This window comes from Mesocricetus auratus, unplaced genomic scaffold (assembly GCF_017639785.1).
Source record: "Mesocricetus auratus isolate SY011 unplaced genomic scaffold, BCM_Maur_2.0 Super-Scaffold_100010, whole genome shotgun sequence".
NCBI classification, from domain to species: Eukaryota; Metazoa; Chordata; class Mammalia; order Rodentia; family Cricetidae; genus Mesocricetus; species Mesocricetus auratus.
The window spans coordinates 48,537,210-48,553,400 of NW_024429194.1; the positions used below are offsets into that span (position 1 = coordinate 48,537,210).

The window sequence follows — 16,191 nt, forward strand, 5'->3', positions numbered from 1 at the left end:
GAATGTAGATTAATAAAAATATGGGTTAATTTAAGTCATAAGAGCTAGTGGGACAAGCCTAAGCTAAGGCTAAGCTTTCACAATTAATAAGTCCCCATGTCATTATTTGGGAGCTGGCTGGCAGGACAGAGAAAGACTCATTACAAACTCCTGGATACTCCTATGGTGCTACCACTTCCTGAACCAGTGATACTGTGGAAAGAACATGATTAGAGAATGGAGAAGTTATGCATTCTATTTTGGACATGTTAAATTTAATGTGCTCATCACTGTATACAGCAAAGACTAGTATTAACAAAACTGTCAAGTGTTAGCTATGACACTCCCTAGGTGTTAGACATATAAGGGAATTGCTTAATCTCTTTACTCCTGGCTTTCTTGTTTGTCAAGTGGATTTAGTAAGTCTTCCCCTATGGGTTTGCTGTAAAGGTGGAATAAGACAATCAATACAGACAGACATATGAGTACAGTGCCTGGCACAGAATCCATAGAATTAGTTGTTTGAAAGAATGAGGGACTCTGAAGGCAGATTTGGCTATAAATGGTGGCCAAAAGACCTGGACTCAAATACGTCCTATTTCTCCTTCCTTTGTGTCTACTCCTTTTCCATCCCTACTGCCCACAAACTTGATAGGTTGAGTCACGAAGAGAGGACTTATCCCGAGATTCTGATTATTCTTGCCTTCTTCCTTAGCTCTGTCTTCTTGACAGCCCATGGTAGTGGATGAGCTGGGGACAAGAAGAACAATTCAAAACAGCAGTTGCCACACCAATTTTAGGGATGTGCTTTTATATATTGTTGGCATTTAACTCTATTATTATTTTTCAGAAATGTTATTACACCACAACGAGTAGAATACCCAGCATTCTTATCCCCAGATCTTAATGTTAGTATCGGGGCTGCTGATGCCAGCCAGGCAAATGCAGTGCGACTTGAAAAACTCCATGAGAAACCCCGGGAAAGGTAAAGACCACACACATTTATTTACATGTAGCCTGTATCATTCCAGCTTCCTTGTGTTGAGCCGTGAGCTATCCACTGGCCTAGGAATACTCATTGTGGTGCGGTTTCATGTGTCCATTGATTATTTATCAGCAAATTAGGTACTTTATTATCAAAAGAAAGCAAGTTGCTTCCTTCATGCAAGTCTCTTCTGCTGTCTCTCATGCCATTTTTCCTCACCCTCTTCTCTGTTGGTTTCTTCTGGCTTACATTCCTCTCACTGGCTTTTCCTTTTTTTTAAAAAAAAATCTGTTGCTGAACTAATTCAAACTTAAATTTTAGTTTTCCCACCCCCCTGGCTATGGAATTTCCATTGATTTGTATAGTTCCTTCCTCTCTGCCCAAATCTCGAGCCTTGGCTTCTGATCCCTTGGTCATAGTGTCTTTGTGCTAAATAGTCCAGGCTTTGTAAATTATCAAAGCCAATGTGGCTTCATATCTGCAGACATTTATTTATCCTAATTCTGGAGAATAAGTCCAGCATCATGACACTAGCTGAATGCATTTCATGACTTATAATCTAATATGTATGTGTTACTCTTTTCAGTATTTAACTATTCTTAAGTTTTTGTTTTGAGAAAAGATAGTATGGTTCTTGAATCATACCATTGTGTATTTGGTACTTAAAGAATACTTGACACATGGTAGATATTCAATGAGTCTTGTTTAAACAGACAACATGTCAGACTAGAAGACAAAGGTGTGTCCTTTAGTCATCCAGCTCATGCTAAAAAACTTATGAAGATGGATAACTAATATGTACACATACTTTCTATGTAAGTTCTCCTAGCTTATTTAAGACTATCTCATTATCCAACAAGGACAACAAAATCTGGATGAAATATGTTCTGAAATTTTGTTTGAAAACAGTGAGTTATAAAAGCAGTATTTGCGGATCCAAGATTCCAGGAAGTAAAGAGGTCCAGCGATGTTGAGTTCATTGTTTGGTGCCTTCATTTTCAAGGGATGTAGTGGTAGCCAAGATGATAAAAAGCTGAGCAGAGCTAAGATAGATATGCAGTCATGAAGCAACAAAAGCCAGAGTTCAATATATTGCAAAGAAGGTGTGCTTCATAATACCCAGACTTCTACTTGGGCTACCAATGAATGACCTATGACAGACTGTGTTTTTAAATGCCATGCCCTACTTGCGTTAGTTGCCTACCACTGGTCCCTATTCTGGAGTTAGAAGTATGAGTAAGCCTAAAATAGAATAATCTTTCTGGAAATGGAAACCCAGCTTTGGATCACTCTAATCTTTGCTTTGAAGTGATGTGAGTTACCAGCGTTCTTAGCCTATTTGGCTGCCAGAGGTAAATGCATGTATTCTCTAGATCTAGGTTCTGATTAGCAATGGTTGCTAAAGATAGAGTGTTTATATTCCCCAAGGTCATATGTTGAAGCCATGACCCCTTATTGATGATGTTTCAGGGAAGGACCTTGCCTTTGTTGACCACATCCTTAGATTGAGATTTTCTCTGGTCTGTCATGTGCTTGTCCCCAATCTGGACATACAATGCAAGAACCAGTTTCATTTGATATAATTTCTTTGGTAAGACTGGTATTGGGTTCTTTCATCATTTTTGCCTTTGCAATTATTTCTAAATTTATCTAATGCCTTTGCAGTTTTTTATTTTTATTTATTTATTTTGACAAGGTTTCTCTGTGTAGCCCTAGCTGTCCTGGAACTCACAAAGATCTGCCTTCCTCTACCTCCCAAGTGCTGGGGTTAAAGCAGTGCGCCACTGCAATTTTTAAAAATTTGTTAGGTTTTGTTAGAGTCCATATTGTACTTTTGGGAATATAATATCAAAATGGAGTTATTCTAATTCTACCACTTTATTTTTATTTATTAAGTGGAATAATTTTATAAGTCTCCTTCTTGGTTCCCCAGTGCTACATTTCCTGTAGGAAAGAGGGGCAAATTCTCAATTGTCTTTTTCCTTCAGTCACCTGGTTTTCAAGGTTGGTTTCTGATTATCCTTCAAAAGCAATACTGTATTGAGAACCACCCTAAAAGTAGGCATATTGAAAGTTTTTGTAGACTAACTTTTTAAAATTGTTTTCTTCTTGGCTGGCTTCATTTGTATTGTCAGATGACAGTAGAAATAGATGGACCACGAGAAGCCTTTGTTTACCCATCTGCCAGTTGGTTCCAGTTATGAGCTGGGACCTGCGTTTTCCTTTTGGCTTCTGGTAGGCTGTCCTGTCTTCGTTATAGAATTGCACTCTGAAACCATCATTTAAGAAGGGCTCCTCATACTTAGCTTTATGTCCCATTAATGGTGTCCCATTGGCCAAGACAAGTCTTATGGGCATCCTTGGAGATATATCCCTGGGGAGTTCTATAGTTATACTTTTGAGAGATAAGTAGTTAAGAAATATTGTGATCAACTACAGTGTTCCTTGAATTCTTGTATATGAAAATTCTCAATATTGACTTTTTGTTTTAAAGGATGTTTTAAATGCTTTGCTATAAGGTTTGTTATAAATGCTATGGTTCTTGCTTGTATTCTATTCCTTTCTGCAGGGATTTTGGAAAGATTCAGAAATTGTGCTGCCTCTGCAGTCACTGTCATCCCTAGACTTCCCACTTCCATGACACTTGCTCTCAGTGAGCTCAAGCAGCACATGGCAATTTACTATATAATGTACATCGTATCAGTTTAGAAGCAAGAATGCTTTCGCCGGGCGTTGGTGGCGCACGCCTTTAATCCCAGCACTTGGGAGGCAGAGGCAGGCGGATCTCTGTGAGTTCGAGGCCAGCCTGGTCTACAAGAGCTAGTTCCAGGACAGCCTCCAAAGCCACAGAGAAACCCTGTCTCGAAAAACCAAAAAAAAAAAAAAAGAATGCTTTCAAAGGGGAAAACATGGTTTGTTGGAAAATATTATATATACATTCAGTGTCAAAAAGTGTAGATATGCAGCAGTAGAGCAGGTGTTTTCACCCTCACCCCAATTCTTACCATTGTTATTTGTATTGCTGGGAGTTGAATACAGGCCTCAAGCATTCTCAGCAAATGCTCTGTCATTGAGCTATACCACCAGACTTCTCAACTGATAATGTTAAAGTTTTAATCTCTGGTGCAACAATATCTAAAGGTAGAGCTTTTGGGAAATAACTGGGGTTACATTACGTCTGAGGATGAAGCCCTTGTAATGCAATCAATGCCCTTATAAAAGTTACAAAAGGAGGAGGAAACATGGTACCCATCCTCCCAACTAGGAGGACATAAGATGATGGCCATCTGAAGCCATCAGAATCTGAGCTAGCTGGTACCTAGCCTTGAGAATTTTGAGAAATAAATGTCTGGTTTTTAATCTACCCAATATATGGGATTCTGTTATTGCAACCCAAACTGACAGAAATAAGCAAATTAAAACACCAATAATGCATAACATATACCTGAATAATTTCTGAAACGTCTTTATAAGGCTTAAATAATGATAATAAAGTTATTACCAGCATAAGAAACACATCATTATCACTAATGTCAGAAATATATTTTGTGTGCCTTTATGAGAGATGTCTCTCTCCTTAATCATTCCTATAACTATGGCCCTTACTTTTGTTGTAAATATTTCTTTTAAATGTATCCTTAGATAGTATGTTGTTAGTTTGCCACTTTTGGGCCTTCTTATAAGTGTATTATTATATTGTATTATTCTTATGTGAATTTTGCCGTACATATCCCTCTGTCACTTGCTCTTTTTCATATATAGATGATTTGCTTTGTTTAGGTTAGAAAAAATGAAAACAGAGTATAGACATCTGGACACATGGGGAGAAAAAGCTGAGTATTTAAGGAACCTTATCACTCCAAAAGGGATTCGCAAAGGTACTGAGGTAATTGACAAAATGAATTCTGTCATATGTAGCATGTAATACATGTTTAATGATAGCATGTTTTGATAATTTCAAATGTTTGACCAGATAATTGCTTGTTACCATTAAATAATAAAATGTTATTCACAGTTTATATTCTTCTTTGTATTAACAATGTACCATTCAGTAAGTGTTTATTCATAATTTATAAGGTTTAATTAATTGGTCAATTTAAAGTCTACATTTCAGAGGTATTCAGCCCATCCATTACCACAATCAATTTTAGAACATTTTCACTGTATTTAAACACAACTAGCCCAACACTGTGAGTAAATACCTTCTGAGTTCTCCCACTGCCTTCTAGGCAGCCCTCCACAACATCCAATCTATTTTCTTCCATATACATTTGCCTATTCCAAACATTGCATAAAAGTGGGATTATATATAAATACGTGGTCTTTTGTAGCTTACTTTTTTCTCTTAGCATAATGTTTTCCATGTGTTTTCTTGTGGCATATATCAGCATTCTATTTGTTTCTAGATGCATTTTATTTATTTGCTCATCTGCAGATGAACATTTAGGTTATATGCACTACTGAGCTATGGTGAAGGATACTGCTGTGGGCATTCATGTGCAAACATTTGTTGTTTTTCTTGAAAGGGGGTTTCACTATGTAAGCTGGTCTTAAACTTGCTAAGTTGCCCAGCCTCCCAAGTGCTGAGATCACAGATGTGGACCAATATGCTTGGCTGTCTTATATATGTTTTTTTGTGTGTGTGTGTGTGTCAACAAATGTTTTTAATTTTCCTCTGTGAATGCCCAGGAACAGAAGCTGGGTGAAATGGCAATTCCCAGTTTACAGTTGTGAAAAACTGCCAAACCATTTCTACATATAGCTTTGCCATCTTACATTCCAATAAAAATATGAGCTGGTTCTGGGTCTTGACCACTTGGTTTTCCATTGCTAGTCCTAACAGTGTTACTGACATTCGAGAGCTCAAAATGCTGACTCTGCATTTTTTCATTTAAATTTCTCACCAATGATGGGTGGTGTGAACATTTCTTCATATTCTCAGAGATCATTTGTATATCTTCTTTGGATAAATACATTTAAATCTTTCAACAAATTTCAAATTGACTGTTTTACTTTATTGGACTACAGTGGTTTTTAAAAATGTATTTGAAATTTATTTATGCAATCTAACCTGCACATTTTGATCAAGAAATAAATAATTCCTAGCTCAGATAAAACATTTACTATAATCACAACCCTGAAATACTAGTCATGCTGTGTTGATATTTTTATGTTTTACAATTGCTCTGCAATAGTTGGCCAGCAATGTAATGTTGTGAGTTAAATTAATTACTATTCACTAATATAGAGTTACTATTTTAGGGGAAACTTAGAGCAGTTGTTAGAGAGGGTGTGGATTTGTGCTCTTATTTATAAAGGTACTTTATAAAAAAATTCAATGTCATTGTACATTACAAATTTCCTTTAACTTTTGTAAATATATACATAATTTTAAAGACATAGGCCATAACGTATTCCAATAAAAATACATTCCCTGGTATTCTCACTTACTGCTTGAAGTTTGTGTCTCTTTTACATTGTAGTTTGTGTCTCTTTTACTTTCATCTCATTACCTAAATGATAGGCGTTCCCATTCTGTATTTCCTCCCTCAGGAGCAGCAACTCCTTTTGAAATCATGCTCCTTGAGTTAATTCTCTCACCAACTCGTTCTTGCCCTCTGTAAATTTAGATGGAAAATGTATATTAAAATTTTATTAACTTTGTAGTCTTATCTGAGTTTTATGAAAGAAACTAATAAAGTATTCTTTAAATAATAGTTATGAAAGCAGACAAAAGATTTTAGTTCTTTAAGTATTTTGCCCAACATGTTTTCTTCCTTTCTTTCTGTGTGTGTCTAGGAAGATAAGATGACTGAACTATTTGAAAAACATTCTAGTCTATTTGAAAAAGAGCCTGCAACTGTGCCACATGGTAAAAAAATCATGTTAATTTTTATGTTTATTATTAAGCTAATTAAAGCGAGGTGTTATATTATAAAAGTTACTGTTTTGTTTTAAATGAATTTCATTTTTGTCGTATATCAAATATACACTTTATTATTATACCAATTACATTTGTTTTTTTTCAAGAATTTCAAAGAAAAGTCTTATACTTCATTAAGAGTTTTTTAACTTTTAAAATTATTTTATGTGTAAGGATGTTTTGTCTGCATATATTTCTGTCTACCAAATGTATTTCTGGTGCCCTCAGAGGCCATCAGAGAGCATCATTTCCTCTAGGACTAGAGTTACAAGTGGTTGTGAGTTGTCATTGGGTGCTGGGAATTGAACCTGGATCCTCTGCAAAAGCAGTTAATGTCTTACTGCTGAGTCATTTCTCCAAACCCAGCAGTTTTTACAAAATTTAATGGTTCTTTACTTCCCTTAAAGATAGAAAAAAAATTAAATCTCCAACTGTGATATTTCTAAAGATATTTTGTTAAGCATTTTGAACTGTAGAACTATTGAGGAGGTAGGGCGTGTGTGTGTGTGTGTGTGTGTGTGTGTGTGTGTGTGTGTGTTTATCAGAAGAGCGGGGAGAGACAGAGACACAGAAAGACAAAAAGAAAGAGATAGGCAGAAAGAGAGAGAAACTGTAGTGGAGGAAATTCAATTAGTACTTAGTTTGAGAAGTTAAGTATAAATTATCAGTAAGAGATTTATTTTGTGAAAAACAGTGTTTACATAATCTCCCAAACATCTCTCTCACTTATTTGGAAAGCAAGTTAAAATATACCACTGTACTTTAAACACATGGTTATATATCTTTCTTAATTCAAGTGTGCAATATAATTTATTGCAAGATTTTTGCTGCAACTTAATCATCTTTTTTCCAGGCTACTTCCATTCCCCAGCTCTACCAGCCACAGATATGTATGTGTGTGTTCTCATATCTCTGTCACTAGGAGAGTGGAGATGTTGTATTTTCAACCTACACTACAAGATTATGCAAGCTCCTTGTTAATGCAACTTTTACTGCTTGATTTAAGGGTTAAAGAGCAGACCTAGGACCTCACATACGCTAGGGCTAGGCAAGCATTCTGCTACTGGTCTCCCTCCACAGTTCTAACTCACATGCTTTAAGTGAAAGATAATCACAGACTGCCTCTTCAGTATGGAATACTGGGAAAACATAGTATCTCTCTCACTCTCACTGCGGGGCTTTTGTATTGTTTTTCACTTATCCAGAAGGTTTTTGTGTTTCATTTTTCACACATCCAATGGATCATCTAATGACTTGATTCTTTTTAGTATTTTTGAAGCCTTCAGGATTACAACACACACACACACACACACACACACACACGCCACAATTAAAAGTAAAAAATGTATTTTTAAAAAGACCTAAAATAAACAACTTAAATTTATATCACTAAGAACTAGAACAGAAACCAACTTCAAAGTCAGAGGAAATAAAGATCATAGTAGATTTTTTTTCAATTAGAGAATAGAAAAAAATCAATAAAGCTAAATTTTAAAAAATATAAATAAAATTGGCAAATTGAGCTAGACTAAGAAAAGAATAAAATGTGGCTGGAGAGATGGTTCAAGGGTTAAGAGTATTTGCTGCTCTTGCAGAGGACCTGAGTTCAGTTCCCAGCACCCATATGGCAGCTCACAACCACCTGTAACTCCAGTTCTAGGGGATCCAACACCCTCTTCTGACCTCCCCAGGGAACAGGCATACATGTGAGATACAGCCATACATGTAGGAAAATACTCATACATGTAAAATAAAAATAAACTTAAAAAAGAAAAAAATTCACCATGCAGACTGGACTCCCTGGCCTTAAACTTAAACGATCCACCTGCCTCTGCCTCCCACATCCCACTATGCCTAGTCCCTCTCCCAATTTTTAAATAGTTTTTCTCTAAACTTGGAACAAGGCAAGATGTCCTTCCCTGAGACTTGTATGAGCACAGTACTAGTAAAACAGTTAGTCTAGAAAAAGAGGTAAATATCATCCAACACAGAAAGGAAAACGGCAAAATTATACTTTTAACGAACATGACCTGGCATTTTTAGAATCTTTATTTATCCTTTGATCATTTCACATCCATTGTATATGTTGTGGCTTGGCTGTATCCATTCCAAATCTCCCCTTACTTGCTCTGGACCTCCCAATACTTTCCTTCCCAACTTCATGTCATTGTCTTTTCTTTAACATCCCATGAGCCCAGTGAGTGCTGCCTGCATGCATGTGTGTATGGCACCACCCACTGGAACATAGGCAGCCTACCGGCAGGCAGCCGCACACCCGAAGAAAAATGACTGTCTCTTCTCTAGCAGCCCTTGATGTCAACAGCTCCTCATCTAGGGACGGAGCCTCATGAGACCCTGCACAGTCCATCCATGCTGGAGTGATGACTGGCTGGATTTCATGCAGGTCTCGTGAAAGTAGTTGTAGCTGCTGAGTTGGTGAGTGCAATGTCTGTGTCATATCCAGAATACAGCATTTCACAGCACTCCTCTTTGTCTTCTGGAAGCCTTCCCACTCTTTGTTTTACACACACACACACACACACACACACACACACACACACACACACACACACACCAGCCTGGAGGGGGCTGATAAAAACGCTGTACTGACCACTGCCTGCTGCAGAGACAAGCTTTTCCAGCCAAGGCTAAGAGCAGGACTAATCTGTGGGAACAGACAGATGTGTAGAAGGCAGTTTGACAGCACAGGACATGATCTTGTATGTGCAATGCCCTAAAGACTCCACAAGAAAAACATGCTAGAGCTAGTAAATAAATTTGAGAAAGCTGCAAGTTATAAAACCATGTAAAAAGCAGTTTCATTCGACCCATTAACCATGGGCTTTCTAAAAAAGAAAGCGAATTGAAGAGAATTAGAGCCTTAAAAGATGAGAACTGAAACTGTAAGATTTGTAGGCGATATATGAGAAAAGTTAAATTACATTGGTGCAAGTGGTAATTCCTTTAATAAGACAGCAAATGCGCAAGTACCAAAAGCAGGAACAGAAGGCTGGGCTGCATGCAGCTACAGAGCTTTGACAGGAAATGACGAGTGAAGAGGCAATGAACAGAATGGGACAGAATATCTGTGAAGCGTCTAGTAAGTGGCTAATACCCAAACTACACAAGGAATCTGTTCAACTCACTAACAATAGCAAATGTTCAACATCACTCAATGTAAAAGTCAAAACAAAATAGCATCTTAGACCTCATCAGGCAGTTTATACCAAAAAGATGTGAGGAAATGGAAAACTTTGTGCGTTATTGGTGGACTGTAAAATGGTCCAGGGACTTTAGGAACAGTATAAAGACTGCACACCAGTTCATACATGTTCCACTCCATTTTTTTGTTTCTCATCCTTGTCTTCCTAGAGACTTGTCAGCCTGTTTTCACTAAAGTAGTGTTCATGTTTGAATAGCTGCTTTAATAATAGCCCTTTACTTGAAGGGAGAGCAATTATAATCCTCGCTTATCAGTGTACATGCTTAACATGTAAGTAATACAATGTTATTATAATCCTAGCTTATCAGTATGCACAGGTGTAAGTAATACAATGTTGTTTTAATAAAACAGAGTACTTATTTTTTTTTAAACAGGTATCTATCATAGAAAATCTGAAGCAATTTCAAATGAGGTAAGAGAATTTTTTTAAAGATTTATTTTATTTTGTGTCTTGCCTGCATGTGTAACACATTCAGGCCTGGTTCCTGCTGAGGTCAGAAGAGGGCTGAATATCTCCTGAAACTGGAGTTACAGATGGTTGTAGGCCACCAAATGGGTGCTGGGAATCGAACCTGGGTCCTCTGCAAAGGCAGTGATTGCTCTTAACCACTGTGCTATCTCTCCAGTTCCAAGAGAATTTCTAATTATCATTATTCTATGAAGAATGGAATATCTGTAAGTGGAAGTTACAGGAAGCCTAGGTAATCTATGGGGCCTTGGGTAGAATTTATCCCTGGTGTACAAATAGACTTAGAGTGTCCATGCCACAATATGGGATGTTCTCTCAGCTGGGACTCTTGGTGGAGGGCCTAGGCCCTGCCCTGGATGAAATGACAGTCACTGGAAATCCACCATGGAGGGCCTCACCCTCCTTGGGGATCAGAATGGAGATTGGGTGGGGAATCTGGTGGGGAGAGAGGGGGAGGAGGCGAGAGAGAGGGAGCTGGGATTGACAAGATTGTTTCTAACCTAAAAAAAAAAAGAATAATTACAGGTGAAAATTAACTAAGCATCACTGAAGTTATCCAGTTACTTTTGTTATGACAATATCATACTCAGATATTTTTAAGTTAAATTACTCTATGGAAACAGACTCGAGGAAAACAGTAACAGTTTAGAGTGTACGGCAAGGAAGAGGAGTTAAAGGTGTCATTGAAGAAAAGAGGAAAACCCGTGAAGTTCTGCATAAACTCTGAAAAGCAAGTGTTCACCATGCTGTGAGCATTGGCCATGTAATAATAACAGTACACATTTCATAATAGAAATCAGGAAAAGGTGGAATTAATGCAATAGAGTTTTTCATTATTAAGTAATGAATTCTCATGTAGACCAGTAAAGAATAAAAACTTGGTCTCTGCTTTTTGATGCTACTTCATTGTTCTCGCCAGGTCCAGTGGCTCCCAAGTAACAGCTGAAGAATCAGCATGTACAATTCCCCCAAGTCAGGGAAAGGAGTTGGGGAAGCAAGATAGAGACTTTTATATAACATGGAATTTACTTAGCTAAAGAAGCTAGCCTTCATGTTCCCTTTCTTTGCATATTTTGCTTTATTTTTTGAGGTGGTTGTAATACTGCCCTTTGTAGTATTTTGGTACTAAAGTTTCCATTGTTTCATGACACTGGTTCCTTAACATGTCACCCATTTATGCAGTCCAGACATATGCAAACCACTGCTGCATAAACCACTGCTTTTCATGTTGTGGATAATAGTCTCAGGCAAGTATAAGATTTCTCCATGCCTTATTCAGGAATGTCCTAACTTACAAATGTCAATAGTAGTATATAAAGGACAAACATACAAGGGATTTTTGATTTATTAACTTTTTCTGTTGTTTTTCGAGACAGATTTTCTCTGTATTGTTTTGGAGGCTGTCCTGGAACTCACTCTGTAGACCAGGGTGGCCTCGAACTCACAGAGATCCGCCTGCCTCTGCCTCCTGAGTGCTGGGATTAAAGGTGTGCGCCACCAATGCCCGGCTTGATTTATTAACTTTTAATGCTCATTAGTGAATAATGATTAAGTTTTTTTCTTGCTTTTCTTTTCTTTTTGTAGTTTGTGGACAAGGGTGATAAGGAAGGTCTGGCAATACCAGTTTTGAAACTGTTGAACCAGGACGAGGACCTCTCAAAGCCTGCTCTTCATGAAAGCGATGACTCCACACCAGAAGACACCCAGCTGCCCCCTATCCACACCCTGCAGATAATAGAAGAAAATGAAGCCCCACAGCGTTTACCAGGGCCTGCTGAGCGGGAAGACAAGCCGCACGAAGAGAAAAGTGTAGTGTTCCCACCGGATGCAGACCTAATCCCCAAAGGTCCAAGCATTTTAAGAGTAACCACATCTGTCCAGGAGGTAAAGTCGGGATGTTTACTCATAAACCCTGAGAACGTAAGGAGGAGGAATTTATGTTTCTCTCCGAAAGAATGAGGTATCAAAGCACACGTTTTAACTGGAAGGAGGAGGGCTAGTTTGGGTTCCTGAGATTCAAAATGAAAAGGTGGCTTCAAAGGCAAGATTCAACAGAAGCTCAGATAAATGTGTCTCCCCCCACAGCAAAACTTCAGAGTAGCTACTCAAATACTTATTTAAAAATAGTTATTTTTAAATCAATTAAATACCAATAAATTAAAAATTATTTAAATGTTCTAAGTAGAAATGCCTCTAAATGTATTAAATGTTCTTACTTTGTGTGCACTGATCAATTAAGGGAGACAATCCTTTGAAAGAAAAGCAAACCGTCAGGAATGCAAATTAACCCCCCAGGTTAGGGTGTGATTCTACTGAAAATATAGTAACAATTACAAACATAAACTCAAAGGACATGTAAAAGCATAGGAAATTATTTTAGTAGAATTTTTTAAGGCTATATTACAAAACATGGCACCTTGTTTCAGACTCTGAATGTCAATGGAAGGTACTCCAGGCAAGCCTTTCTCCACATAACATTTCCTTTGGGCAATCTCTCCATCCCATTTGAATCACTGCTGCTGACAGCTGTTTTAAAAGGCAGCATAGAACCAGAAGGAGTTAAGGTTCTGCTTCCGAATACTTCTTCCAACTGGCTCTATTTCTCATCCTTTGATGGAATCAAAGCCATCGCTAAATTTCCTCTGAAATTTCAAAAGATAGAATTGTATTAAATAACTCTAGCTGGGAACTTAATTACCTAAGTCAACAGCTCAAAGCAATATAACTGGAATAATGTTCCTCTTGATGTGAAGGTAATCCATGCTCATAAAAAAGTTTGAAAAGGCTGGGAAGTGGTGGCACACACCTTTAATGCCAGCACTCAGGAAGCAAAGGCAGGCAGATATATCTGTGAATTCAAGGCCAAGCTGGTCTACAAAGTGAGTTCTAGGACTGTCAGAGCTACACAGAGAAACCCTGTTCCCCCTGCCCCACAAAAAAATTGGAAAATGGAAAGCATGAAAAACAAGCTAAATAAAAGTTATTATAGCCGGGCGTTGGTGGCGCATGCCTTTAATCCCAGCACTCAGGAGGTAGAGGCAGGCGGATCTCTGTGTGTTCAAGGCCAGCCTGGTCTACAGAGCTAGTTCCAGGACAGCCTCCAAAACAATACAGAAAAATCCTGTCTCGAAAAATCAAAAAAAAAGTTATTATAATTCCCTTACCATGTTAATAATTTTAGGTCTTTTAACCATGGTTATTCTCACATATATGTATGTCCTTTTTCATACTTGAGTCAAATTTATTTTTTATTTGTATTAGTTCTTTGAGAATTTCATATCTTGGATTTTGATCATATTCACCCCTTCCCTGTGTCCTCCCGCATCTATGCCCCCTTCCCTATCCATACAACGCTGTGTACTCTTTTTTATTTTTTTAAAACCCATCAAGTATAATTTGTGCTGCCAATATACTCTTGGATGTGTAGGAATCTACTGGAACATGGTCAACCTACCAGAAGCCTAAAGAAAACTGACTCTCCCTCTCTCAGCAACTACCAGTTTCCAGTAGCTCCTTAGCTAGGGTGGGACTTTGTGTCTGGGACTAGTCACAAATCCTCATATCAAGGCTGAATGAGGCAAGCCATTAGTAGGAAAAGGATCTCAAGAGCAGACAAAAGAGTCAGAGACACCCCCCACTCCCACTGTTGGGAGTCCCAAAAGAACACCAAGCTACACACCTATAATATATATGCAGAGGACTTGTCACTTCAGTCTCTGTGAGCCCTCATAAGCCATGCGTAGTTGATTCTGTGGGCTGTGCTCAAACCTCTGACTCCTAAAATCCTTCCCTTTCCCTCTTCTGTGGGTTTCCCATGGCTCCTCCTAGTGTTTGGCTGTGGATGTCTGTATCTGCTCCCATCAGTTGCTGGATGTTTCTCTGATGACTATTGAGCTAGGCACTGATCTATGAGGATAGACAGGTATCATTAGGAATCATTTCATTGACTTTTTGTTTGTTTTGCCAGTTGTGTTTGGTTCTGTCCAGGGTCTCTGGGTTGTCCAGCCTCTGATTCCTGGCCAACCAGTCAGTGTCAGACGTGGACTCCCTCTCGCTGCATGGGCCTCAAGTTGGACCAGTCATTGGTTGGCCACTCCCGCGAAGTTCTACACTATCATTACTCTTGGAATCTATGAGAAAGTGACCTTAGTGAACTCTCCTAGTAATTGGGGGGATAGGGAGCTGGAATTGGCTGCCTTCTGTAGCCAGGCAAGGCTCCCAGCAGAGGGACTGAGACATCAACCCCGCCACAAAACATTTGACCTAAAATCTGTCCTGTTTGCAGGTTGTTGTTTTTTTTTATTGATAATTTTTGCACCCATCTTCATCAAACATACTGACCTACAGTTTTCTTTCTTGTTGGATCTTTGTCTGGTTTTGGTGTCAGTGTAATAATATCCTTTTAAAAAGATTTCAGAAATGTTCCTTAATTTTCTGTTTTATGGAATAATTTAGGGGAACTTGTTGTTAGTTTTTTGAAGGTCCAGTAGAATTGTGTTGAAACCATCTGGCCCTGGGTTTTTGCTTTTTCTTTTTTTTTTGTTGGGAGATTTTCAATTAATGCTTCTATCTCACTGGATGCTCTGGTCTATTATAAATGATTTATTTCATCTTGATTTAGCTTTAGTAGTACATATATATATATATGTAGTCCAAATATATGTATTTGTCCTTATGATTCTCTGAATTTCTTTGGTGTCTGCTATGATGTCTTTTCATCTCCAATTTTATTTGGATCCTTTCTTATTTAATTTGGCTAAAGTTTATTCAGTCTTGTTCATCATTTCAGGGAGTCAATTCTTTTTCATCAATTTTTATGTTGTATATTTTTCTTTGTCTGTATTTCACTTTGACCCTGGTTTTGATTATCCCTGCCTGTCTGCTTTTGGGAGGTGGATTTTTTTCTTGTTTTATAAGGCTTCAGCGTGCATCATTAGGTTCTTAAGTTGAGTTCTCTCAAAATTATTGACGTAGGCACTTAATGCCATACACCTTTTCTTTTATGACTGCCTTGAAGAGGTCCCATAGATTTGGTATATTGTGTTTTCATTCTCATTCAATTCTAAAAATTTAAACTTTTTCTTCTTGATTTCTTTCTTCACCAGATTAGCTAACCATAGCATGTTGTTTATCTTTTTGAGTTTATGTGCTTTCTGCAATTCCTACTGCTGTTGGTGTCTGGATTTCTTCCTTTGAAGTAAAGAGGAATGCGGATGTTGTTTTAATTTTCCTGTATTTGTTGAGACTCACTTTATGTTTAATACGTGATAAATTTGGGAGAAAGTTTTGTGGATAGATAAAAAGAATGAATATTATTTAGTCTTTGTGTGATATATTCTGTAGTTATGCTAACATAACTAGGTCCATCTAGTTCATGCTGTCATTTAACTCCAGACATTCTATATTTATTTTAATTCTAGATGGCTATTGGTGAGAGTGGGCTATTGAAATCACCCTGTAATCACTATGTCAATCTGTGATTTTAGATCTACATGTGCTTCTTTTATGAATTGGGTGTCCCTATGTTTGATGTATATATGTCTAGGCTTGCAATGTCCTGTTGGTTGGGTTTTTTTTCTTTAATGAAAAAATATGGTTTCTTTTCTTGGCTC

At 37.8% G+C, this 16,191-nt stretch overlaps 1 protein-coding gene across 1 annotated transcript in view; it reads left to right on the forward strand.

Annotated features, from left to right (window-relative positions):
• The window catches only part of C2cd6 (C2 calcium dependent domain containing 6), a 43,191-nt gene extending 30,301 nt beyond the window's left edge, over positions 1–12,890 (forward strand). The window contains exons 9-13 of the mRNA XM_040753546.1: positions 830–964; positions 4,745–4,850; positions 6,764–6,836; positions 10,485–10,522; positions 12,164–12,890. Coding sequence (XP_040609480.1) covers positions 830–964; positions 4,745–4,850; positions 6,764–6,836; positions 10,485–10,522; positions 12,164–12,538 — 727 coding nt within the window. The 3' untranslated portion in view covers positions 12,539–12,890. The remainder of the gene's footprint in view (positions 1–829; positions 965–4,744; positions 4,851–6,763; positions 6,837–10,484; positions 10,523–12,163) is intronic.
• Positions 12,891–16,191: the final 3,301 nt, after the last annotated feature.